The following is a 25634-nucleotide window of genomic DNA, read 5'->3' as shown; positions in this document are numbered from 1 at the left end:
AGCCCCGTTCCCAAGTTCACTATTCTTCGTGTAGTCCATGAATAAGGTTTGACTCTGGTGGCACCCTGAATTCAAGTCTTTTTATCTGCCATGGGTCCATCAGCCCTCAGTAGCAGAGTTCTGATCTCCCGTGTCCACCATGAAGTCAATTGGTTTCCCCTCCACTCTTAGGGTTACCCTAGGCTCGGGAGGTGGGGGGCAAACTCCATCTTCCCTAATCATTGTCCAAATCCCGCTGGCTAAGGACTTTAGTACTGCTCCTAGCCGCCTTTCGGGGGCATTCTTTGGCCCAGTGCCCTTCCTCTTTACAGCCCATGCATCAATTCTTTAACAGCTGGGGCCTTTCTCTGTTACCTCTCGGTTTCTCATGCTCCTCTTCAGCCACCAGGTGCCGCAGTCGCCTTTGGCGCTCTTCTGGTTCTGCAGTAGTGGCTAGCAGCACACTAGCGGGGTGCTGATTCTTGCACCGCTCCCTTTTAATTTCCTTTTCCTCCGCACTATCCCTTCCATTATACGCTTTCTCAGACACCTTTACTAAATCCCTACTGCTCTTTTCTCCGAGGTGTTCCAGCTTCTGTAGCTTTCTCTTGATATCCGGAGCTGACTGGCTAATGAAAGCTGGAGTCATTGCAGCAGTATTTTCCTGGGACTCAGGATCATAAGGTGTTTACCTTCTGGAGGTGCTCCAGGATGCCACTGGGCTTTCATTTACTTCCTGTCTAACATCACAGACTTTATTCAAATTCGCAGGCCACCTTGCAGCTGCCTTGAGACCCACCAACAGAGTCTGGCAATAGACCAGGAGGTCGCTCCTACCTTCAGCCATGTCCCACACCAGGCGAACCAGGGGAGAAGCTGCATCTATGAGAGCCTGGTTAGCTGGGCACTCTCCAGTAGGACCTGGAACCAGCTTCCAGGCCTCTGTCCTATCCAGTCTCTCTCCTCTGTCATGAAGAGGACCTGAAAAAGCTGCTGACAGTCATGCCACATGGGGAGATAACGTAAACAATAATAGGTCCAGCCTATATTATTTACTCCCAGGGTCTGTGGAAGAGTCTAACAACCAGCTGAGGATTCTAATCTGAAGGATATCAAATAAATCTAAGCACAGAGTTCGTTAGTCCATTCACTTTATTTTTTGAAGTCAATTCTGTCTACAGTTTCTTAGGTCCTCTCAGTCCCTCCTGCTGTCAGTCCCTCCTGCTGTCAGTCCCTCCTGCTGTCAGTCCCTTCTGCTGTTCTCTCACGTCTACCTAGTTCTTTCCGTCTCCGTCCTCATCTCTGTTCTTCTCAATCAGCTCTCTTCTGCTGTGAGGTAACCAGTATATATAAACAGTAATTCTTTGGCAAAGCAATGTGTGGCCTGAAGTTTTCAGGGTCGCAGAGAGAGGTGATAAGGATCCACACATAAAGCAATAAATGTCTGCTTCCAATTACAACCCAAAAGGGGAGTGACTAAAGGGGAGTTCTCCAGTAGGGTCAATTAAAGGCTAAGATCATTTAGGGAATCTAGGAATAGCACCTGGCTGAGGAGGAATTAAAACAATCTGCACAAGAAAGAAGCTTGGCACCTATCACCTGCCTGGCCTTGACAGCAATCTCATTGGGTCAGTGGGAAGTAACTACCTTAACTCAGTAACTAACAAATGGCTAAAACATCATCCCAGGAATGGGAGCGGTAAATCTCTTAAATTAGGGTCTTGTATAAATAACCTGGGGTGAAGGTAAGGAGTTGAGGATTAAATTGCTAGTGGTTCTTTTTCTGTGGGTGAGATGAGCTAATGTTTATCTGTGTGCAGTTTTGTCCTTGGAAAAAGGTATCTTAGCTGAAATACTTTTGTCCGGAGAATAAACACAGCTGGGGACAGTTATCCAATTATCCCAAATGTATAGGGCAAGTTGTACCCAAGATTGAGATGCAATCGTGATTATATGTACACATAACACAGAGATGCACAGTAAATGGGGAGACTCATAGCTGTTATTGCATAGAAGTTTACAAGAGACAGCCAGTTCATTCAAAAGGCAGGAATTCCCTAACGCCTTGCTTGACTGTTTCCTCTAACAGAACCCTTAGTTCTGATGGGTTGACCTTCTGAACTCTAGTTGGCACTGCTGAATACTCTCATGGACTTTTGCTACCAGTGGCTCTCAATAGGGAAATGGGTGAAGAGAATTCTCAAAGAGGCTAATCAGCTCCTTAGGTTTTTCTGAGAAGGGTGCATTTTGGGGTCTCCAATTGTAAAGATCACTAGTGGCAAAGTAAGAGTAGTGGTATAGTTGACTCCCATCCTGGTTGGGGGTCCTGCCACCCTAAGGGGAAGGACTGTTGTGCCAGGATCAGGGCTATCTCCCCTACATCCGTGAGCCAGTCCCGCTCTTGCCCGAGGCGGAGCATTCAGGGTTGGCAGAGGAGCCAGCTGAACTGGCAGGGGGGTGGGAGTGGGGGCTGGCACTGGGATGGCTGCACCAGGATCGGTGGTATAAGGATGGTAGTGGGGAGATCTTTTCCTCTGTGTTGCTTCCTTGAAGGGCCTCTGGCTTAGGAGCTGAAGGGGCCTTCACAGGTAAGTCTTTCTCGGCAGCAGCCAGGACCTTAACCTGTTGGGGCAAGAATGGTTTAATCCAGGAAGGGGGGTCCTCTACTGTCTCTAAAAACCACTATGTAGGGCATTTGGTTGGGATGCCCCACTCGTAGTCTGAAGACAACTTCCTTCATTGCCGCATAAGGACCAAGTTGAAGGTTCCCTTGGGAGGCCAGCCAATGTTGATTGCCAGCCAGTCTGACCTGCAAAAGGTGACAAGTTTAGACTTTTAAATCAGAATTGAAAGATTATGAGCATGTGTGTTGACATCTTGGTAGTGAGTTAAGAGTAAGTCCAGAGAAGTTGTCTGTCTCATAGCATTCGTTGCTGTCAGAAACAAATACAGAGAAACACAGACACCACAGAAGACCAAGGGAACAAGACAAAGGCTTGCCCCAATGAGACTGACAGCAGAGTGTCAAAGAGAATGATAGTTTGCTGCCATGTTGTGGGGGCAACCCACTTGTGCATCCAAATACCGTCCTGATCTGAGGCTCTCCATCCTCAAACAAACAGATGTGGGGCTCTCCACCTCCACCACAGGGGTCTGGAACGTCTTCTGGCCCTTTGTGATCACGGTCCTGCAGCGTGTTCGCTCTGACTGTAATCACCGACTTAGGCCCACCACAGAAACAAAACTAGCAGACAGGACAGACCCACACCTAGAGACACTTACTGGCTGGTCAGGGAGCCTCCACTCTGGAGTCCATGGGTCATGGGGGTTCCTGACCAATGCACCAAATGTTGTATCCATGTTGCAAAAACCCAAGAGACCACCGAAGAGCTGGTTCTGATGCAAACACACAAGGACCTTTATAGTCAGGTTCAAATCCAGTCCGCAGCCCTATGCTCCGATGCCACCGATGGGAAGAATGTAGCCCCAAGCTCAGGAGTAGGAGAGTTTAAAAAACAAACAAACACAACCCAGGAGTTACATGCCTTGGCGTTTTGGGATTGGGTAACGGAATATGGGGCAAGGCGATTTTTGAAACTATTAGTTAAACTTTTGACTCGAAACCACAATCTGCTGACAGGATATCTGCAAGGGCCATAAACCATTGATAGAATGTCTGCAGGAACATCTGGATCTTGTTAATTTTTACTGCCATGTTTCCTAATTGGCTGCTTCTAGGGTATCTGTTCAAATTTCACTGTCACAGCACATTCCTGAGGTTATTCCTGGAACTGAGTTCAGCCCCCGGTCACCAGATGGTCTAAGATGGTGGCCTTTCCCTAAGATGGAGTCTGTAAAGTTAAGTCTATGCCTTCACATGTTGTAGTCTGATTGTCCTTTGCTTTACATCTAGTATCCACTTATGAGTGAGTACATACCACGTTTGTCACTCAGGATATTTTCTAGTTCCATCCATTTGTCTGCAAGTTTCATGCTGTCATTGTTTTTTTACGGCTGAGTAGTACTCCATTGTGTCTATCTACCACATTTTCTTTATCCATTCTTTGATTGAGGCACATCTAGGCTGTTTCCAGGTTCTGGCTATTATGAATGCTGCTACTCTGAACAGAGTTAACAAGTGTCCTCGTGGTATGCTCAAGCATCCTTTGGGTATATGGGTGGCACTTGCTTATAACCGCAGCACTTAAAAAAGGCTGGTGTTAATCCTCCAGGTGAGAATAAGACCAGTACCACAATTATGAACCAAACAAAAGTTTTTGTTTTTATTTGGTTTTTCGAAACAGGGTTTCTCTGTGTAGCTTTGAAGCCTGTCCTGGAACTCATTCTGTAGACCAGGCTGGCCTCAAATTCACAGAGATCCACCTGCCTCTGACTCCTTGGTGCTGGGATTAAAGGCATTGGCCATTACTGCCAGCTTGAGCCAAATTTGAAGCAAACTTTAATTAAATACTGGTCAGGATGATAGACTCTAGCCAGGTCCGTTCATGGGTTCCCAGAAAATGGTGATGGGTCACATTTCGCAGAGGCTTAAAAAGGGAACCTCATAAGGCCACCGTATTTCCCATCAGGTCCAATCAAGGTAAATTATACATGCTGATGTACTTCCTGCCTGCATTCCTCCTGCCTACATCCAATCAAGGGCAAGCATACATCCTGATGCATTTCCTGCCTACATACCTCCTACTTACATGTGATCAAGCATACCTGGTACAGTTGAGTCAAACAGATGTGTTTAAGGGAGTGAAACATGGCTTGCTATCTCCCATAAACAATAGCCTCCAGCATTTCAGGGACGCATCTGTTCTTGGGCAAATGGCTTCTAGGCATTTTTGTTTCATGGATCTCTTAGGCACAGTAATTAAAACTTAAAACCTAACTTTGGCTCTCATACTGGGACTAGAGGGTCCCAAGTTCAAGGTTGGCCTGACTACATCACAAGACTAAAAATTAAAGAAATTTCTTAGCTTATACTGTTGAAATGCACTTCAGGGTCCTTGAAATGCAAAGGTTTGAAGTTGTACCCACAGATGTCTGGCATCTCAGGAAGCACAATTCTCCAAAAGGAAAAAGAAGCTTCTGATCGAACTATAAAGAACAGTCAAGTGGGAGCCTGCAGACTACAGTGGCGTTCTGGAGGCCGGGCAATACACATGGGAGGGTAGAGCAAGAAAGGCTTGCTGAAGCCCTGCCAGCTTGGCCACCACCTGGGTAGGCAGGAGTGTGGAACTCTGGGAGTGTCACCACTTCTCCCTTGACCAGCACCTTCGGACACAAAAGGATAGTGTGTGGCCGGCCATAGCCAGGCACCACTGTCCAGTCTTCCTTTGTTTCGCCCTTTGGCCTTCAATTGGAACCAGCAACACAGGCACCTTTTTCCTGGAACAGGGGTGCTGTTTACACCCTCAAAGAGAAGCAGCTTCCTCAAGGTAGGATCAACAGTAAGTTTTTGAAGAGAGTTAGTAGACTCAATGAATCAACTACTCCCAGGGGGAGGGTTGCAGCACCCAGGCAACATCCATTCACAAAACAATTAATTCCCTTGGTAGAAGCTCTAGAGAAAAGGAGAGGAAGGAACCCAAGCTAGGCTGAGAGTGCTCCTGGGGAAGGCTCCTGGGGAAGGCTTAATCTGTTAATCCCACCAAATAAGGACAAAGACCACTGACCACAAATTATGGCCAAGTTAAAGCAAACTTTATTCTGTGTAGAGCAGAGCCAGCCTGGCAGCTGTCTACCCCGAAAATGGGGTTCTGGAGGACAGCCCTGAGCCACTTTTCCCACACCTCTTTTAGAAGACAAAACTGAAGGGGGGGCGGGGGACTGCAAGTGGCATAACCGGGCAGTTAAGGAAATTATGGTGGTTTGAAAGAAAAAGGCCCCCATAGGTTTACAAGGAGTGGCACAATCAGGAAGTGTGGCCTTGTTGGTGTAGGTGTGGCTTTGTTGGAGGTGTATGTCACCAGGGGATGAGCTTTGAAGTCTCAAAGGCCCAAGCCAAGTCTCTGCCCAGTGCCCTCAGATCCAGATGTAGAACTTTTCAGCTACCTCTCCAGCACCATGTTTACCTGGATGCTGCCATGCTTCACGCTATGATGAATAATGAACTAAACCTCTGAAACTGTAAGCCAGCTCCAATGAAATGTTTTCCTTTATAAGAGTTGCCACAGTCATGGTGTTGCTTCACAGCAATAAAAACCCTAAGACAAAAGTCTTCCTGAAACATCTGGTACAGAACATTCTGCAGTTATGGAGTGGGGTGCAGCCTAATTCCAAGAAACAGAAACTTGAAACTTTAAGTTTTAAAGTAAACAGAAACCTGACATAGCTAGAGTCTCAAAATGGCTCCTGGTCTTAAAATGGAGTGGGGCTGGTTTCTCATTCCTCCCTTGTCTTATGGACCCCTGTAAAATCCTTCATCAGGAGCTTCCATTTCTAACTATTATAACGGTTGCGAGTGCCAGCAGAGGGCAAGTATTTTAGCATTCTCTATACACTAGAAGATCATAAGGAACATCAGGAGGACGTATTAGGGGACCTGAAGCAACCGAAACAAGGGTGGTTAGCCAGAGTGACCAGTAAAATAGGGATTGGTACCAATTGTTGGACTACATGTTTGGCTTTTTTTTTTTTTTTTTAAGTATTTGGTTTTAAGATTGTTTCTTACCACAGCCCCAGTTTCTCCTGGAGTCACGCACAGCCCTCTTTGCTTCATAAAGAGTAAGTTATGGCCTCTTCTGTTTTATAAAACTATTTCTGCCAGAGAATCCACCTGATGTTTCCAATCTAGAGACTGAGGCCTTTAAGAACCCTAAATCCTGTTCAACTTTACTGTTAAGAGTTTTGAACCCTTGATCTTGCAGGACCAAGGCTGATATTCCTAATGCTACAAGATCCTGCAATCACTGCATTCATTAAGAGTGATTCAGATATGAATTCCGTGAAGGGACAACACATAAACCCAAGAGGGCAGCTGTTGTAGCATCCAGTTCATCTTGAGGATTTCAATCAGTCATAAAATAAATGTTCTAGTTTCAAAAGAAAAAAAAAAAAGGAGTGGAACTAATATGGAAACCACCCATTTTAGTCAAGTGTCATGGCTAGATTCAGGAAGCCTTTGTCCCCATCATAAATATCAACTTGAGGAAGGATATGAATGAGGACATAAAAAAGCAGATGTGCCCTGTGTTTAATGCAGGAGACCAACAGGCACTGTGTGATACCATAGGTATATCCACCAACAGGAGGGGAGGAACAGTTGCTGACTCTCAGTACCTGTACCTGTGGTAGTCAGGTTCTGAATGATGGCTGTACAATTATCCAAATAGGGAGGAACCAAAGAGCCTGGTGATTTTGACATGAACATAGTCCTTGTCCATTACATAGGGTTAGCTTGGGCTGGGAACCAGGAGCATCAGTAGAGGCTTGTCACAAGACTGTAAGCCATTCCTACATAATGAGGGTTTGGGGTTGAGGCAGAGCCAACAGTCCTTCATCATGTTAGGTGCAGAATGGCTGAGTAAATGTTACCATTTAATATTAAGCACAGAGGCTTAATATTAATCATAAAGGATCAGCCAATAACTCAGGCTTGTTACTAGATAACTCTTAAATTTTAAATTAACCCATGTTTCTTATCTATGCCTTGCTACGTGGCTTGGTATATTTTCTCAGGATGGCATGCCCATCTTGCTTCTCTTTGTATCTGTTTCTGACTCCCAGACTCCACCCTTTTTCTTCCTAGCATTCTCTCAGTTTGTCTCCCCCTGTCTAAACTCTACCTGTCCAGCTACTGGTCATTCAGCTTCTTTATTAAACCAATCACAGAGACATACATATATATTCACACAGTGTAAAGGAATATTCCACATTTCACATTTTTTGTCTAAATAAAGTTTTAATTCTAACATAAGAAAACTATAGACAATAAGAAAAATTAACATGCAAGAATTACATTCACAATGTTCAATACACTTGTATTTGGCAAATTCAGAGAAAATACTCCATTATCTATCCTATCTTGGTGAGTCCAAAGTGTTATGCCTAATTCACTTTCTATCCTAACTTGTATCACCAACCCAAAACTATCCTTTTATGTCTCTCAACCTTATACACTTTACACCTCTTTTGTTTCTTTTCTGAATTTGGTAACAAGAAAAACTATTAACTATCTAGTCTTCAACTCCATCAGAGACCTGAGAAGGGCATATTAACTTAGTAAACAGGAAGTGCAGAGCAAACAACCTCCAAAACTAAGAAATGACAGAAACAGCTGGCTGCCTGGACAGTCACCCAAGGTTCCTCTGTAACATTGGGGCATCCATCTTCAGCCTACAGGCCTAGAATTATCTGACAGAATTTTCTGTGAAGCAGGAATTTTGAAGGACTGTCCCTCCTTGTCTTGGCAAAGTTTGACAGTCACTTTCTTTTGTGTCCTGCTTGTCCAAATTGGACAGCATACTGTCAGAAGTCAAGGCAAAGGCAGTTTTTTGCCCAGTGGCTAACTTTTGCCACAAAGAAAGCAAACTCCACATGGAGGTTCTTTGATGCCCATTATCTTCTCTGAAGTAGATTGGTGCTGCCAGGAACTGACACGTCTCATTGTCATCAAAAAACCTTATATTATTAAAACATCTTAAATGCCATATTCTGATGATCTCTGAAGTGTTTGAAGACCACCTATCTATCTAAAATATATGTTTGACCTTGAAAACATACTTAACATGACTACACGTTTGATTGTAATAAGTGACTAATTACTAACCTGTACTTCTTTATTACCCTAAAAAGTTTGTAAAAATAACTTTCAAGGACTAGAAATTTATATTACATTGTTAAATGAGCTGTAGAGGTATAATACCTTAAGCAAGAATAGAAGCATGTGTACAGTATGTTCTAACAAAAATAACCTTAAATTTGTACCAATATACAAAAATGTCTTAAACCAAAGTAGAAATATCTATACAGCATAACAAAAATAACTTCAAATTTGTATCAATATATAAAAAATCCATAGCAATATAAAATATTTAAGACTAGTAGTTGCTGTTTTGGTTTAAAAGTAGATTCAATAATCTACCTTTTATCCTATCATTTCTATATCCCCCCTTTTTCTTTTCAGAATGAGTTCCCTTAATCTAATCTTTTTTATTCATCTTTTTTCCAGACCATTACCAACCCCCACAATGTAACCAACCCCCATAAATGAAGAAAAATATCCATAACCCACTAAACAACCAAAAACCACCCACCCCACCTCTTGGGAATGTGGGCGTCGTGTTCTTAAAATTGCTTCCTGCTGTCTGGGGGCGATGGCATCTTCAGGGGACCCTGAGAAAATTAGGACAATTGTCCCTGGGAGAGCTAGCTGTATCACTTGTTGTCCAGTCTCTGTGTAATGGGAAAGTGCAGGGGGCTTATCTCAAGTCCTAGATAGAGTAGTCTGTGAGGCTGGACCATCTCAGCTAGCCACCTTGACTTTGTAGTCCAAAACCGATCTTTGGGTGGTGTTTGTCAGCTTAGTGGCCTTACATCAATCCAGGTGGAATCACTGTTGTGGGGCCCCATCATCCTTTTGGAGACTTCAAAGGTTGCTGTTAGAAATGGTCACAGTTCACTGCAGAAAACTTAAACATTTTAAATGTCATATGCAGCATATCTAAAAGAGGTTAAAGGACCACAGTTTGTTAAAATACATCCAGAGTATAAAAACCTAATTCCTAAGACTGGGTGGTGGTGGCCACGCCTTTAATCCCAGCACTCAGGAGGCAGAGCCAGGTGGATCTCTGTGAGTTCGAGGCCACCCTGGTCTACAGAGCAAGTTCCAGAACAGGCTCCAAAGCTACACAGAGAAACCCTGTCTTAAAAAATAAATAAATAAAAGTTTTAAAGAGTCAAAATAAAAGCAAAGGACTATGAAATTATGGCAACAGAATAGTCCCTCAATTTTGACTTTTCTTCTGTCCTATATCAGGTGTCTCTTATGACATGAGACAGAGATTTTGGATTTTCCTTTAACAGGAGATGGCTCAGGGGAGGTTAGAACAGGCAAGACAGTAGTTGGTGAGTCTTTGGAACATGGGTGCACTGGAAGAACCTGGGGTATAGGGAGGTCTCTACTGGGACCTATATGTCTAGGTTCTTCTTACTGAATATCACTGGATGGTAATTGAGGAAGCAGGATCCAGTCCAACTGCATATAGCCTAATTCCCCAAGTTCTTCCTACATTCCAATGTGAATTTTCAGAAGAATCACAAATGTTCCAGATTTAAGTTGGAAGATACAATGTTACAATGACCTCAACTGACAATTAGAGTTGGTTTTAGAGGGGTTGGGAGTTGTGGTAAAAATATCATGTTCTTGGGGGCTGGAGAGATGGCTCAGAGGTTAAGAGCACCGACTGCTCTTCCAGAGGTCCTGAGTTCAATTCCCTATTACCTACGTGGTAGCTCATAACCATCTGTAATGAGATCTGGCGCCCTCTTCCGTATATACAATAAATAAATCTTTTAAAAAAAAATCATGTTCTGTCTTCCAGAGGGTTAGTTTTGTAGCCCAAAGAGGCATAAAGATAGGCATTGGTACTTTGGCAGAACCTGCTTCCCTGGGCTGGACAGGCATAAACCAGGATGCTTTCCAAGTTTTTGTTTGTTTGTTTTGTTTTTTTCCCAATTGTAAATATCCACAGCCCATTCCAAGTTGGAAGGGACAGAGTTTGCAGTTATCAGCTTTCAGATTAGGCTGATTGGAAGTTACAATGGTGGACAACATCTAACTTCCCATTTGCAAGTGGTTGGTCTATGTGGGTTATTATAGCTGAAGCTCAAGGGTAAAAACATAACCCAACAGATCAAGACTAACTTTATGGCTTCCATAGTCTAAGGAAAGGAGTAAAAAAGGAAAGTCAGTAGCAAAACAGTAAACCTTAGAGATCTTAACTTTGAGGGGATCCTATTCACTCACTTCATTTTTGACAACCCTCCCCTCTTCCACAGGATCCTCTGGTGCCTTCTTGAGAGGCACTACGAACCTTAACAGCATTGGGCTGTTAAGAATCACAATTTGGGGCCTTTTCATCTTAGTTCCATGCAGTCAGTTTTGAAACGGTGGACTAGAATAGAACAGTGTCACCAGGTTGGAACCGGTAGTCAGGCAGGCAGTGCCTGACCAGCTGGACAGCCTGGACTTGAGGAAAGCTCTTATCCAAAGTTAAATATAATCTCTTTAGGGATTAAGAGATTAGATAATCTGTTAATAGCTCTTTATGTACTCTGGGGACCATTGGAGGTGGCCATCCATAAATTATTTCATATGGAGCAGTTTTTCCCAGGAGGAGGCGCAACAGGCCCTTAGCAGGTCCAAAGACAAGAGGTCAACCAAGTTAACACCTGTCTTAAGAACATATTTATGAGAATTTCTTTTAAGGTTCCATTCATTCTATCTATCTATCTATCTATCTATCTATCTATCTATCTATCTATCTATCCATCCATCCATCCATCCATCCTGAACTCTGAGGATAATACATGCAATGTAGTTTCCAATTTATATTGAGGGCTTCTGTAGTCATTTGAGACAGTTTAGCCATGAAGGCCAGGTCACTGTCAGAGCCCAGAGTTGAGGGGAGGCCAAATCTGGGTATGATTTCCATCATTAATTTCTTAGTTACTATCTGGGTCGTTTCCATTCAGGTTGGAAAGGCCTCTCTCTATCTCACCAACACAGTGTTGATAAGGACTAGCAAGTATTTATATGCCTATGACCCTTGTTTGATTTCAGTAAAGTCCAATTCCCCAAATTCATCAGATACAGAACCTTGACTTTGGTGCCCTTGGGGCAACATATCCATTTTTTGCATTCACCTGAGTGCAGGTCAAGCAGCAATTTGAGATGTTTTGAAGTACCTCCTGATGTCCCAGTAACCAAAGATTGGGAGAGGTAAGTTCTACTTGAAGGTCTTTTTTATGTACTTGAAGTTCTTCCTCATGCCTTGGAGATTGTGACTCACATAAAGAAGCCAGAGGTCTCTTTAGGAGGCCATGAGACATTCTTGAAACATGTGTCCCTGTACTTACACAGGAACAAGATATTCAAAACAAAGTAAATGTAAAAAGGTCAACAAGATTTGGTGGGCTAGAGGAGTTGGCCACAGATCAGATTATAAGCCCCGTCCCATTATACACTCAGGCAATTATGCAGCATATACAGCAACAAAGTTATATTAGCTGAAGTTACCTTAGCCCTACACAAAGACTTATATTGATGAGCAAAGTATGGAGTGGAAAGATGATAAAAGAATGAGATGTCAGGGCCTCTCTTTCTTAGGAAAGTTAGCACATGCAGAGCCACTGTGATATCACATGACTAAGGAACAACAGAATGCCAGAATTAGACATATAGACAAATTCTATGAAGATATAAAATATAAACATTGTATTATGCCAGAATTTGAACAGCTTAAGCCTGAGGATTTTTCTTGGGCACACTGACCATGGAGTTAATAATACACTGCTTGGGACATGGCAATATGCCTGGCTGCCTTGAAGACTTTGTTTTGGTCTAATGTCCTTGTAACCACAAAAGCTAGTCAGCTAGATAGCTGAGAACAGGCTATCATATGCCTGTAGATTCTTAAAAATTAGGTTATAGGATTAATGAGTAAGAATGGTAGCTCTGTTTATTAATGATGTCAAACCTTAGGAAAAGCTGAGCGGTGGTGGCACACGCCTTTAATCCCAGCACTCGGGAGGCAGAGCCATGTGGTGGTATTTTACTTGTACTGAAATGTGATTTTAATTGTATGTTAATAAATAAAGTTGTCTGGGGGTCAGAGCTATGAGAGCCATAGCAAGTGCGTGGCGGCGGTGGCGCACGCCTTTAAGGACCTGGAGGGCGGTACATTCAGGCAGTGACGAGGCAGTCACATATTTGGGTTTACAACCAATGAGAAGGCAGAACAGCTAGACTATATAAAGACACACACAGGAAGTAGGTCCCCTTTTCGGAGAGCTCTCTTGGCTGGAGAGGATCCCTGAATCAGGAAGGGTGAGGCTCTTAGCTCTGACCTCTTGGCTTTCTTCTCTGAATCGGCTCTGTGTTTCTTATTTAATAAGACTGTTGCTTACATCTACAGAGCCAGGCGGATCTCTGTGAGTTCGAGGCCAGTCTGGACTACCAAGTGAGTTCCAGGAAAGGTGCAAAACTACACAGAGAAACCCTGCCTCGAAAAACCAAAAAAAAAAAAAAAAAAACTTAGGAAAAATGATTAAAATGATAACTCTGTCTGTCACAGTTTATTAATGACTAAAAAATGAACAAAAAACACATGTCTAAAACAAAAAATGATATGATCTATGTTTTGGACATCATGATGCATCTCAGCTTACTAAATTTATATAAATAAAGAAGCACTCTGCCGGGCGGTGGTGGCGCACGCCTTTAATCCCAGCACTCGGGAGGCAGAGTCAGGCGGATCTCTGTGAGTTCGAGGCCAGCCTGGGCTACCAAGTGAGTTCCAGGAAAGGCGCAAAGCTACACAGAGAAACCCTGTCTCGAAAAACCAAAAAAAAAAAAAAGAAGCACTCTGGCTGCTAGTCAGGCTGCAAGATCCTCCCAACCACCATGGCCTGGCTTACCTCCTTCTGTCGTCAACTTCTAACATCCTCTTCTAGGACCTACACCACCAGGGATGGCTCCTAGCAAATGAGGTCCAGCTGGCTACCCTGAATGACATTCTGGATCTTCAGGCAATCATGTATGATTTCCTGAGGGTCACTGTCCAGGAATAGGGTAGCAAGGTTGATAGCCATGGATTTGTCAAAAGCCAATCTATCCTTATTTAGGAGAAGGGCCTGGTATAGGGTTAGAGGAGCATTAGACATCCAGCAGTATCATCTCTTAATGAGAGTCTTAATGCATGTGGGATCATTATGGTCAGATTCTGTCCCAGGGTAAGTTTGTCCGCCTCCTTTATAAGGATTGGTAGCTGCCATGGCTTGTAGACAAGGGGACCATCCTGAGGCCACAGGATCCAATCTTGTTGAAATGTAGGCAACTGGCCTTTTCCAGGGACCCAGGGCTTGGGTCAGGACTCCTTTGGCAATGTCCTTTCTCTCATAGACATAGAGGTGGAAGGGCTTGGAGGTGTCAGGAAGAGCTAAGGCAGAAGCCTACATAAGCGCCTTTTAAGACCTGCTAACTTTCCTCAGTGTACTCCAAAGGGGTGTTAGCCCCTGCCACGGCTGAGTACAAGGGTCTGGCAATTTCAGCAAACCTGGGTATCCAGAGGCAGCAATACACAATAACTCCCAGGAACTCTCTAATCTGCCTCTTTGTGGTTTGAGTAGGGGTTCAAATTATGACTTCTATGCAGGCCTTTGATAATAGCCTTTCTCCTTCCTTTAATTCATATCCCAAATAGGTGACCCACAGAGAGCAAATCTGAGCTTTCTCTGTGGAAACTTGATAGCCGAGTTGAGCCAGAGTTCTTAAAGAGACCCTGAGTAGCCAAACAGTCCTCCTTAAATTTTTTTGCACCCAGCAACAAATCATCCACATACTGGAGTAAGGTAACTTTTGGATACTCATTGCAGAAGAGACTTAAGTCCTGGTTGAGGGCTTCATCCAAGATGGTAGGGGAGCTGCTGAACCCCTGAGGTAATCTGGTCCAGGTCAGTTGCCCTGATATTCTCAGTTCAGGGTCAGCACATTCAAATGTAAAGATGGGCTGACTTAGTTTTGACGAGGGAATGGAGAAAGACGCATCCCTTAGATCCAGTACCTTATAAACCTGCTCAGGCAGCAGCATGCTGAGCAGAGTATAAAGAGGGTTTGCAACAGTCAAGCAAATAGGTTTCTTCCTGCTCATTCACTCCCCTTAAATCCTGTCCTGGTTGATAGTGTTGGTCCCAGGCTTTTGGACTGGTAATAGGGGTGTTCCAGGCTGACTGGCATGGAATGAGTATGCCTGTCTTGAGGAGGCAACTGAGATGTACCTTGATTCCCTCTCTGGTCTCTGTACTGATGGGATACTGTCTGACTCGGATGGGCATGGCCTCAGAAGTCAGCTGAACTATAAGTGGCAACACATGCTTAGCCAGACCAGGACTGGTTTTGGCTCAGACAGCAAGAACATCCCTGATCAGTTGCTCTTTTAATCTCCCCTCAGGGGTGTGGGTCAGACCCTAGAGGAGAAAGAGGAGGAGGGACTACTGGATTAAGGGACAGGTAATGGTCAGGATTGTGGCTAGGCACCCTAGTGTATCTCCTGAGAATGAGAAGGTTGCCTGGAGCTTGCTTAGGACGTCACTTCCCAGCAAAGGGAATGGGCACATTCAAGGCTAACAAGGAATGAATCATTGTCCTCTCTCCCAGATTAATAGTCTATGTTGTAGTCCATTTAGATTTTCTGACTTCCCCTGTTGGCCCCTGCATTTCCATTGTTTGAATGGCAAGAGGCCCTAGGGGTTTTGTAATACCAAATGTGAAGCCCCCATATCGACTAGGAAGTTTACAGGTTGGTACTAATTGAAAGGATTATTACTACAGACTCCTGGGGGTCTAATTTGAAAAAGCTATGGCCCCACTATTGTCCTAAAGCCAAACGTGGCCTTGGCCAGGGAGGACCTACCCATCTCTGTTTGGGGCATTCATGTTTCCAGTGCCCCAATTCCTTGCAGTAAGCACACTGGTCTCTTCGCAGGGGCCTCCCCCTTCTGTTGTATGTTGTTTGGCCAGGACTGAAGGAGCCACAGGAATGTTGCCCATAGATCACATTCCTCAACAGCTGCATTTGTTTTTCAATCTCTCTATTGTCAAACACTTCCTGGGCTACTTGCAATAATTCTGACCTACTCATCTCAAAAAATCGATCCATTCTTTGAATTTCTTTACGTATGTCTGGGGAAGACTGGGCTACGAAGCTCAGGTTAATCGTGAAGCGGTTTGCTGGGTCATCTGGATCTATGGATGTATATTCACGGTATGCCTCCAGGAGGCGTTCAAGAAACGCTGACGGTGGTTCCTTTGGACCTTGTTTTGTATCTGTCACCTTGGAATAGTTAGTGGGCTTCCGGGCTGCCCGTTTTAGTCCATTAAGCAAAGCCTGGTGGTAATCATTGAGTAACCTCCTACCTTCCTCTGTCCTATAGTTCCAGTCTGGTCTCTCTGTAGGCAGGACATCCATTCCACAAAGTTCTTTAGCTGCATTCGTCAGAATCCGTTCCCTCTCCCACTTTGTGAAGAGGATATATAAGATGATTTGACACTCATCCCAAGTAGGATGGTGCATGAGGAAGATCAATTCAATTAGAGAGATTAGGGGCTTTGGGTCTGTGCTAAAAGGGGGGCACTGCACCTTCCAGTTAAGAAGATCCCTGGTGGTCAAAGGCTCATAGGCTATAGAGCTCCGCGTTGTGCTGAAAGGAGGGTTCTGGATGTTCTGGTTATAAAGATCAGTGCTGGTAAAAGGCACACAGGCATCAGAGGGCGGGGGTAGAGCTTGGGGTGGGGGTTGAGGTGGGGGATGTTTTAGGGGTTTGGGTTGAGGTGGGGGGCGTGTTACAGGTTTGGGTTGAGGTGGGGTGTGTGTTACAGGTTTGGGTTGAGGTGGGGGATGTGTTACAGGTTTGGGTTGAGGTGGGGGATGTGTTACAGGTTTGGGTTGAGGTGGGGGATGTGTTACAGGTTTGGGTTGAGGTGGGGGCTGAGGGAGGTGAGGTGATGGGGAATGAGGAAGGCCATTTCTGACCATATAAACCTTCATCCATGGCGGTGGATTAGATGTTGCTTCTGCCCAAGGCAAAATGTATCCAATTTGGTTCAGCTGGCCAGGTAATCTGCGGACAACATCTACTACCGCCCATGCCACCTGGGGATCAAAGGTGCCCCCAGAGGGCCATTTGACCTCGAACATGGGCCATGTATATTGACAGAAGGTCCGGAGACGTTTCTTGGTAATACGGTTATAACACTTCTTAACACTACGGGTGTAAAGTTCATCAAAATTGTCCAGTACACAGTTTAGGGGAGTATCAACTTTGCTAGTCTTATTTCCCATTTTGTCGACCGGTCACCGCAAGTCCAAACCACAGAACTCAGGAAAAAGAGACAGAAAAGACAAAACAGCACAGGGTACAGGGGGCCAAGAACCAGGCAGGCAGTGTGACTTCTCCTTAGAGCCCTGGACAGGAGTTCATGTGTCTCCTAAAGCACCTCACTGTCCCTAAATGGGATCCCAACAGAACCAGGACCAGATGTCATATAAGGAAAACTATGACTTACCCACAGAGGCCTCCTCAGACAGGTGCTTACTGGTTTTCTTGTAGCCTTGGGCCAGCCAAACCGAGCCGCGGCCCTTGGAATGTCTCAAGGGGTACACCCCATGGGAAGTGACGCTCCAGTCCCTGGGGTTCGGAAGGGAAGGGTCTGAGATCTGAATTTGGGTAAGGGGGTCTTATATCACCCAAGCCTCCAAACGTTAATCCCACTGAATAAGCACAAAGACCATCTCAGTCTGTGCCCAGCCGCCTATGTGGCGGCTGTCTTCCCCCTAAGACAGGGTTCGAGAGAACAGCCCCGAGCACCTCTCTCACAGGACGAGACCCCACAGACGGAGATTTTGCAAGCGGGCGGGTTTACAGAAAGAGAACGCGGCAGCTGTGGAACTCTCCCTGGACCATCGGGTACAAAACGCCTCGCGGCTATGGGGCCGGCGGGGGCAGGCGAGGGCCGAGAACAGGGAACTTAGTTTTGCCTAAGTTTCAACATGGCTGTTGCTCTTACATGTTGCTCCGGGGCTTTCTCCACCCAAAAATGCCCGGACCCAGGAAACCGGACCCTCGGCCGCACACGCTGCAGGCCGGCTCCTCCCGCAGGGTGGCCATGCGGGTGGCAAGTCGCGACCACGGCGGCCACGTTTCCGCCAGGTCCCAACACAGTACTCACCGTGCCGGCCCACGCGCGGGAAGTCCCAGCTGCCGCCGCCGCCGCCGCCACCGCGGGCACCGCCGCAGCCCCGGGTCTCTCCCGCAACCGGACCGTTCCGAGCCCGCCAACAAACTCCTTTCTCCCAATTCCCGCCCACGGTGGGCGGTCCCGAAGCGCAGGAGCCAATCAGAGGCCGCGGCTCTGTGACGGATGGGCCAACGAACCCGTACGGTGGTCGCCCGGGCCGCCGTTACCCAGAGAGACGCCCGCAAGGCAGAGGAAGGAGGAAGCGACTCCCACCAGGTTCTTAAAGCGACAGGCCATTGTCTTTCTGCCCTGGTGGCCAGAATTGGATAGAGAAGATCAGTAAGTGCCCGGCGGTGGTGGCAGACTGATCTCTGAGTTCGAGGCCAGGCCCGGTCTATAGAGGGACTTCTGGGACATCTAGGGCTACATAAAGAAACCCTGTCTCAAAAAACTAAAAGAAGAGACAGTAAAAAGGGGGGAAGGGGGAGTCAGGGAGGGAGGAAGAGACAGAGACAGAGAGAGATCTCTTGTGCAGAAATCTGCTTAGCCTGGTAGCATAAACAGTACATAGCATACATGGGCTGGAGGCAGTCCAATGTAGCTGCAGGTTTGATAATAACTCTGGCCCTCTAGATCTCTGAGGACTGCAGGCAAGTTGATCTGTTTTGCATATCTGGTTCTTGCAGGCATTAGGAATATCACCAACCCTTTCCCAAAATGCTCAGTAAAGTGTCTCTATTTCACCTGGATCTGGGGATATTTAAGAGGCGCCTTGGCCAGAGGTGACCAGTTGGCCTAATGTGCTGTTAAGGAACTTTCCAAAGGGAAAAGGCGGCATCAAATGATAGCTTCATTAAATGAATGACAGCCTGCATTTATAGTTTTAGTGCTCTGCCAATTTCGTGAGGCTACAGCACTTAGGTAATTGTGGGCTGGATAAAGCTTCCCATGCAAAATTGATTCTTAGCAAGTTCATAGCCATTGCCATGGTTCCTTAAAGGCTCCCTGTGAACTTGTACATGCTAACCATCTAAAATCTGGCCCACATTATCACTGTTCCCATCTTCAGCTCTGAGGCCTAAATTAGGTATGGCATACATGACTATTAAATATAGCAAACGAAAAGACATCAGGGCAAGAACATGTGTTGAATTATAGACTTTAGACATGAGCCGAAAGGAAAGGAGAGATAAGCCTGCTCTGCCATCTGCTTCAGTCCTAGCATGGACCCTGCAGCCTCCCACTGTCAGAGCCCCTACCTGCCAGGCCAGCCCAACACACATGGAGTCCTGAGGTGAAGGGGCCCACCACGGTTTCCTCAGAAATCTCGGTGTTATACATAAGTTGGCTTTGCAGTTTTGAAGTACTACCAGCAAATCTTGTAACATTCAGAACTCTCTTATACAGAATATGACAGGAAGGGTGAAATTAACTATGACATAAATAAGACAGAAGTTTGTTTCTGCAAGGGCAGCTGGGAAATATGGACTATTATATAAACATTTTCCCTCTTCAAGCAAAGTCAGGATTCTGTTAACATGGAAGAGGGAGGGGATGGTGAGCTCCAGGCTAACGATAGACCTTGACTGAAAGGAGATGGATGGAAGTACAGGAGGTGGCCCTTGTGAGGTTATTATCTGGCTTCCAAAAGCATGCACACACATACACTTTCGCACCAATCCACCTGTTAGTGTCCGAGAATCTGAAATAACCCAAGCAGGCACCAGAGTCCACACAAAGCAAGATTTGTATTGAACTGGGCAACAAGAAAACAAAAAACAAAAGAACTGACCGGTCAGGGACAATAGCACAGACTCATAGCTCACTGTATCACCGAATGTTCATTGCAGCAAGTATTTCAGCACAAAAACCCACAAACATCAGTGCCAAGTTACAGTTACATTTTTCCACCAATCAGGATTCAAAGATTAGGGGCTTTCCCTATGTCTTTCCATCATCAGCTGACACAGAGGGTAAGCTGTTTAGTCCAACCAATCAGATTCATTTGTTCTTTTTTGGTGTTAGGAACAACCTACTGTTTTAGAAAACCAAAGATGCATGACAGACTATTTCTTTTGTTTAAGGAGAAGGTTGGTCAGCTTTTGGAAAGTCCCCAGCTCCTCCAGGGCCTGGGAACTTGATTTTGTTCCACTCTGCAGTTAAAATGGAGTCTGAAGTCAAAATTGGAGTACTTAGAACAAGGTGCTTTTTGCCTGTTCCCACACACATAAACAGGTACACACATAAAAAATGAATCAAGGATGATGTGTCGACCTCAATACACAGTTTCCCCCAAGAATTCATGAAACATTGACCAAGCTGGCTTATGTCTGGAGCCTGAAAACAAACAATACTAAATTTAAAAAAGAATTTAAATTATATAATGTGTTCTTTGACTATAATGGAATCAAACTTAAAATTAGCAACAGAAAGATAATGAGAAAGTTTCTAAACATGTAGAAATTTAATAATATACTTCTTTTTTGAAACAGCATCTCTGTTATGTAGCTCTGACTGTCCTGGAACTCCCTATGCAGACCAGGCTGGCTTTCAACTCACAGAGATCTGTGTGCCTTTGCCTCCTGAGTGCTGGAATTAAAGGCATATAACACCACACCTGGCTTAATAATATGCTATTTAATTGCCACAGACAAAAAGAAAATAAATCTTAAAATGAATGACCTTAAAAATGTACACGCTGGACATGGTGGCACATGCCTATAATCCCAGCAATCAGGCATCAGAGGCAAGAAGATCAGGAGTTCAATGCCAATGTCCACTCACAACAAGTGTGAGGCCACTCTGGGCTATGAGATTTTATTTCAGAACACACACACACACGTACACACAATCTCAAGATGTCATGCAAGTTAACGTAATATTAAATGTCACGTAATGGGCACATTATTATTATTATTATTATTATTATTAATTGTGTGTATGTACCTATGTGCCACATCACACTCGTGGGGGTCAGCGAACAACCTGAGGAAGTCAGTTCTCTCTTCCTCCCATGTAGGACTGCGGAGTCAAATACTCAGGTCATCAGGCCTGGGGGCAAGCAATCTCCTCTTGGTATTTTTTCAGGAAAAATTTGTAATCCCCAACAGGGTAAAATTTCTTGTACTACATTAACCATTCCTTCTAAAGTATCTGTATCAGAAGCTGCCAATAAAATGTCATCCATATACTGGTAAATAACGGACTGAGGAATTGTTTACAAACCATTTCCAGTGGTTGATGTACAAAATATTGGCATAAAGTTGGACTGTTTAACATTCCTTGAGGAAGGATTTTCATTGATATCTCTTTGCAGGCTGGGCATTATTGTAAGTAGTCAATGTAAAAGCAAATTTTCTCTATCTTGTCCTTGTAAAGGGATAGTGAAGAAACAATTCTGTAAATCGATAACAAAGTAGGCCAATCTTTAGGTAATAAAGAAGGTAAAGGAATTCTGGACTGTTAGATTGAAAGACCCCCGGAGGAGATCTTCCCTCAGGAGAGACCCCAACCCCAAGGAACACACCGAAACCACGGATCAGATGCAAACAGCAAGAGGGTTTATTCAGATACACAGGTACCTGGGGCGACAAAGTCTCTCGGAGGACTTGCGCGCCCTCCTAGGGTAAGGGGGACTTTTTATAGGATCCCAGGGGCAGAAGTGCGGTTACAGAAGCGAGAAGCATAGTTACAGGGTTCCCATTGGTTGATTCAAATAAGGCCAGGGTGAACTTGGGGACATATTTTTAGTTCTCGGAAATTTGATGTGTGTGGCTGACTTGGCCTTGTGGGTGTTTTCCCAGCCCAACTGTTTATTCCCCAAGGCCAGGTGACCAACCACAGATATCTTATTTTGACTCAATGGTTTCTCTCCCAAGGCCGGGTGGCCGACCACAGTTATGAACTCCTGTTTTTCTAGTACTTGCCTTGCAGAATGGTGTTTCTTAGGCCAAGTAAAAGCCTGTTATAAGCGGGGTCTTTCAAGATTCCATGGGTTGAATTACCTTATTTCTAACTCTCAAATCAGTTAACAATCTCCATTTTCCAGACTTCTCTTTTATTACAAATACAGGAGAATTTCAGGGACTAGTAGATCCCTCAATGTGCTTACATCTTAACTGTTCTTTTACTGGTTTTTCGAGCACCTGTCTCCTGAGTGCTGGGATTAAGGGCGTGCACTACCACTGCCCGGATGAAATAGCATTTCTTTCTTTTTTTTTTTTGTGAAGGAACATTTTCCTCTGATGACTAATAATTTTTAGCCAGAATATTTTTTTTTAACTTTCCTGTTTTACATCAGATCGAGCTTTGAGCAATTTTTCACTATGCAATGGCTCTAGAGCATTTGAAATTAAATTACATAAAGACCATATTTTTAATGGTAAGGGCTCTCTTCTCTGATGAGCTCTCCTCCAAACTCTTAACACTTGTTTTTATACCTTCAGATTTAATTGAACATGAGTTGTCTGAAACCAATGACAATGTCATTTAACTAATACCAAAAGCTCTGTAAGCTATTTTTCCTTCATTTTTACTCTATTTTTTTTTTTAAACAAGCATTGTAATAACTGCACATATCATTGCTCCTGAGATGGGAAGTTTCCCATGACCCTGCTAACCTGGAGTCCTTCTACCCTGAGAGAGCACTTTTTCAAAAATAAGATTTATTCTATATGCTTTTCACATCATGTATCTTGATCCCATTCATTCCTGTCCCTTCCCATCTACCCTCCAGTCCTGCACACACACACACACACACACACATACACACACACACACACACACACACACACACACACACACACACACACAGAGGAACAAAACAAATTTCAAGAGAAAAAGTGAAGAAAATAAAAATGAGAAAAAAAAATTTAAAAGAAAAAAACAGGGAAGGACTTAAAAATCTGATCATGGAAGCTGCAGTGTGACCCAGGTCGTGCTGTAGACTCCTTGGTATACATACACCATACTTGCAAGTGTTCAATGCAAGCAGTCCTTGGTCTGTTTTGAGGCTCCTGGTTTCCACTGCACATTCCATGCTGGGCCCCCACTAGGACTCTCCCTGGACTTCCTGCTGGTGACCTATGTTGTGGAGATCCTGCAGTTTTGGGTCTGCCAGTCAGGTCCCGTCACATGCTCCAGCAGATCATAGATGGGGTGGATGTTGAGGCAGGCCAAGTCATAACCCTGGGTCTGGGCCTGGGCAGCTGTAGGGTTGGTCCACAGATGGGAAATGGCGCCAGCTGTCTCATGTTCATGAATTTGGGGATGGCTCAGCCACACCTCCCCTAACAGGGTTGGATCTGATGTGCTGCTCTGGTGGGGTGCAGGGCCTTGAGAGCACTTTTTTTTACCTCCAGTTTTTAATAATGTCCAGATCACTTTTTTCTTCAAGCCTCATGTTGGGCACCAAGTGCTGTTCGTTTCTCGTGGGCCTGTGGAAGAAACCGGGTCACTCTAGGATGAATTTTTAGCCTTTGTAGCTTCTGGTGAACTGACTGATTGTAGCTTTGCAAAAGGCTTTTTTATTGTTACACAATTTACACCCTAGCAAGTCAACTTCCACATGCCAAAACCTCTTATCTCCCCAGAGAGACAAATGCCAAGGTAATTCCCAGTCACATGAGATACAGGTTTTCTGAGTCCTCCCACAACCAAGTTTTGCATAGGCTTCAAACCCTTTAGAAAACACTCAGGTAAGATTTCCATGCTTCCAACAAAAGGTAGCAGACACAAAAGGTAACACTTCACAAAGGGCATATGAAAGGCCAAGGTGCTGAGGCTTCAGAATCAAGCCAGCTGCAAGGCTCACCAGGATATCCTGCATGAAAAAAAGCAGCATAAACCCAATTCGAGGAAACAGAAAAAAACAATGAAGAAGAGCAGGAACCAGTGAAATGGAAAACATGAGGAAGAAAAAAAATCAACAGAACAAAAAATTCTGGTTGTTGAAAAGATTACTAAAACTGATAAACATCTAGTGAGACCAACAAGAGCAAACAGACAGAGCTCCTCACCCTTACTAAGAACACTCAGGAGTCATCCCCACACACCCTCGGCTCTCTCATCAGGAAGTCAATGGAGGCGAGCTAGCAGCAGCTTGAGAGGGATAAAAATGACAACGTTTTGAAGAAAGGTCCAATTCCTCCAAAACCAAAAATTAGCAAAGGAATCTCCCTAGTCCTGCAACCACTAAAGAATCAGAATCAGTGAAATAACAGATTCCAAAAAGTAACTGTCCAGGTCCTGAGAGTCTCACTGGGGAATCTGTGAGATGTTTAAAGAATGAAACCAAGGAGACATGATGTCTTCCAAGAACCAGGATGGAGTTTATTAGTCAAGTTCTCTTCAAAATAGAAGCAATATAACATCTGTCTGTCTGTCTCTATCTCCATATATGCATATTCATATATAGCATTTTGTCACATAAAAAAGTGGTTATAGTTATTTGCTGCAGGCCGCAGGAATATATCATAAGAACTCAGCTGGTTATGGCAAAGTCACTACCTGGAGGGATCAGGGAATTCCTCCAGAGGAAGCCAAATCCCAAGGAGTTTTTGCTGTTACTTGGCTTGTTATATATCAGCTGTATTCTGTTATGAAAATCATGTGTGCCTTCATAGTTTTCCCAATTGACTTTTCCCTAAGGACTAACAGTGTGGACTGATCACTCTCTGGACATACACATTCCAGGTATTTGGAGAACAGCCTCAGGAAAGGCTTTCTCTGGAATCAGATTATCTCCCTTAGCCACTTTCAAGGACTACAGGAAACACCACCCAGGTGGGCGCCCAACTTCCGAGGACTAACAGTGATAACAGCCCACCTGCAAGTCTCCTAACTTAAATTCCACAAGGAGACACTGCCCAGGTGGGCCCCAACTTCCGAGGACTAACAATGATAACAGCCCACATGCAAGTCTCCTGACTTAAATTCCACAAGGAGACACCACCTAGGAGACCCCCCTAGTCCCCGATAGTTATTTTGTTTGTTTTGGGGTTTTTTTTTGGTGTTTTGCTTTGTTTTCCACAGGGTCTCTCTATGTAACTCTGATTGTCCTGGAACTCCACGTAGACTAATCTGTCCTTGAACTCAGAAAGATCCCCTTGCCTATGAATGCTGCCATTAAAGGTATGGGCTACCATGTCAGGCCAACCTGATATATAATTTTAAAAGATTTATTAGGTTGACTGACATCATAGCAGGGTGGATAATCCTATAATAGTCATCTGTGTGCTAAGAGCTCAAAGAACTCAGTGAGTTGCTGAGGCCAAGAATCTAGTACCTCCAAGACAAGAGGGAGGAGCTGTTCAGCCCCGTTCAAAGACAGAGGGTCTGAAAGCTCCCTCCAGAGCCTTTGGTGGGAGTCTGCAGGAAAGGCCAGGGACCTGGTGACTGATGCCCTCAAGTCAAGGTAGACCAACAGGCACATTGGATCAGGAAGTGTGGACTCCACATGTGCTGTCTGCTCTTCCAGAGGGCTTGAGTTCAATTCCCAGCAACCACATGGTGGTTCACAACCATCTGTACTGAGATATGGTGTCCTCTTCTGGTGTGCAGGCAAACATGTAGGCAGAATACTATATACACAATAAATCAATAAAAAAGAAAGAAAATATTACAGTCTTTGTTGTCTGTAATTAAACCAATGTGTTTCTATAAGAAGAGAAAATGTTGTATGCACAGT

General features: G+C 44.6%; 1 protein-coding gene across 2 annotated transcripts; it reads right to left on the bottom strand.

Moving 5' to 3' along the window:
• Window positions 1–1963: 1963 nt before the first annotated feature.
• LOC128125250 (uncharacterized) lies at window positions 1964–18067 on the bottom strand. Of its 2 annotated transcripts, XR_008223116.1 has the most exons (3): window positions 17939–18067; window positions 3262–17397; window positions 1964–2788 (listed from the first exon to the last, which is right to left on the bottom strand). XR_008223116.1 is itself a non-coding variant. In XM_052762425.1 (2 exons), exon 2 carries the CDS (start codon window positions 17049–17051, stop codon window positions 15579–15581), a length of 1473 nt encoding a protein of 490 aa, XP_052618385.1. In that variant the 5' UTR covers window positions 17052–17397; window positions 17939–18067; the 3' UTR covers window positions 1964–15578. The 2 variants fall into 2 exon arrangements, 1 of the variants encoding a protein (XP_052618385.1); XM_052762425.1 differs by having other exon boundaries at window positions 1964–17397.
• Between the last annotated feature and the right edge of the window lie 7567 nt (window positions 18068–25634).

This window comes from Peromyscus californicus, unplaced genomic scaffold (genome assembly GCF_007827085.1).
Source record: "Peromyscus californicus insignis strain IS unplaced genomic scaffold, ASM782708v3 Scaffold_4__1_contigs__length_199733344, whole genome shotgun sequence".
Classification (NCBI taxonomy): domain Eukaryota; kingdom Metazoa; phylum Chordata; class Mammalia; order Rodentia; family Cricetidae; genus Peromyscus; species Peromyscus californicus.
This window is presented reverse-complemented; position numbering and strand designations above follow the sequence as displayed.

Excerpts from the sequence above, each read along its gene's own strand:
- LOC128125250 (XM_052762425.1), bottom strand. The coding sequence starts at position 17,051 with ATGGGAAATAAGACTAGCAAAGTTGATACTCCCCTAAACTGTGTACTG.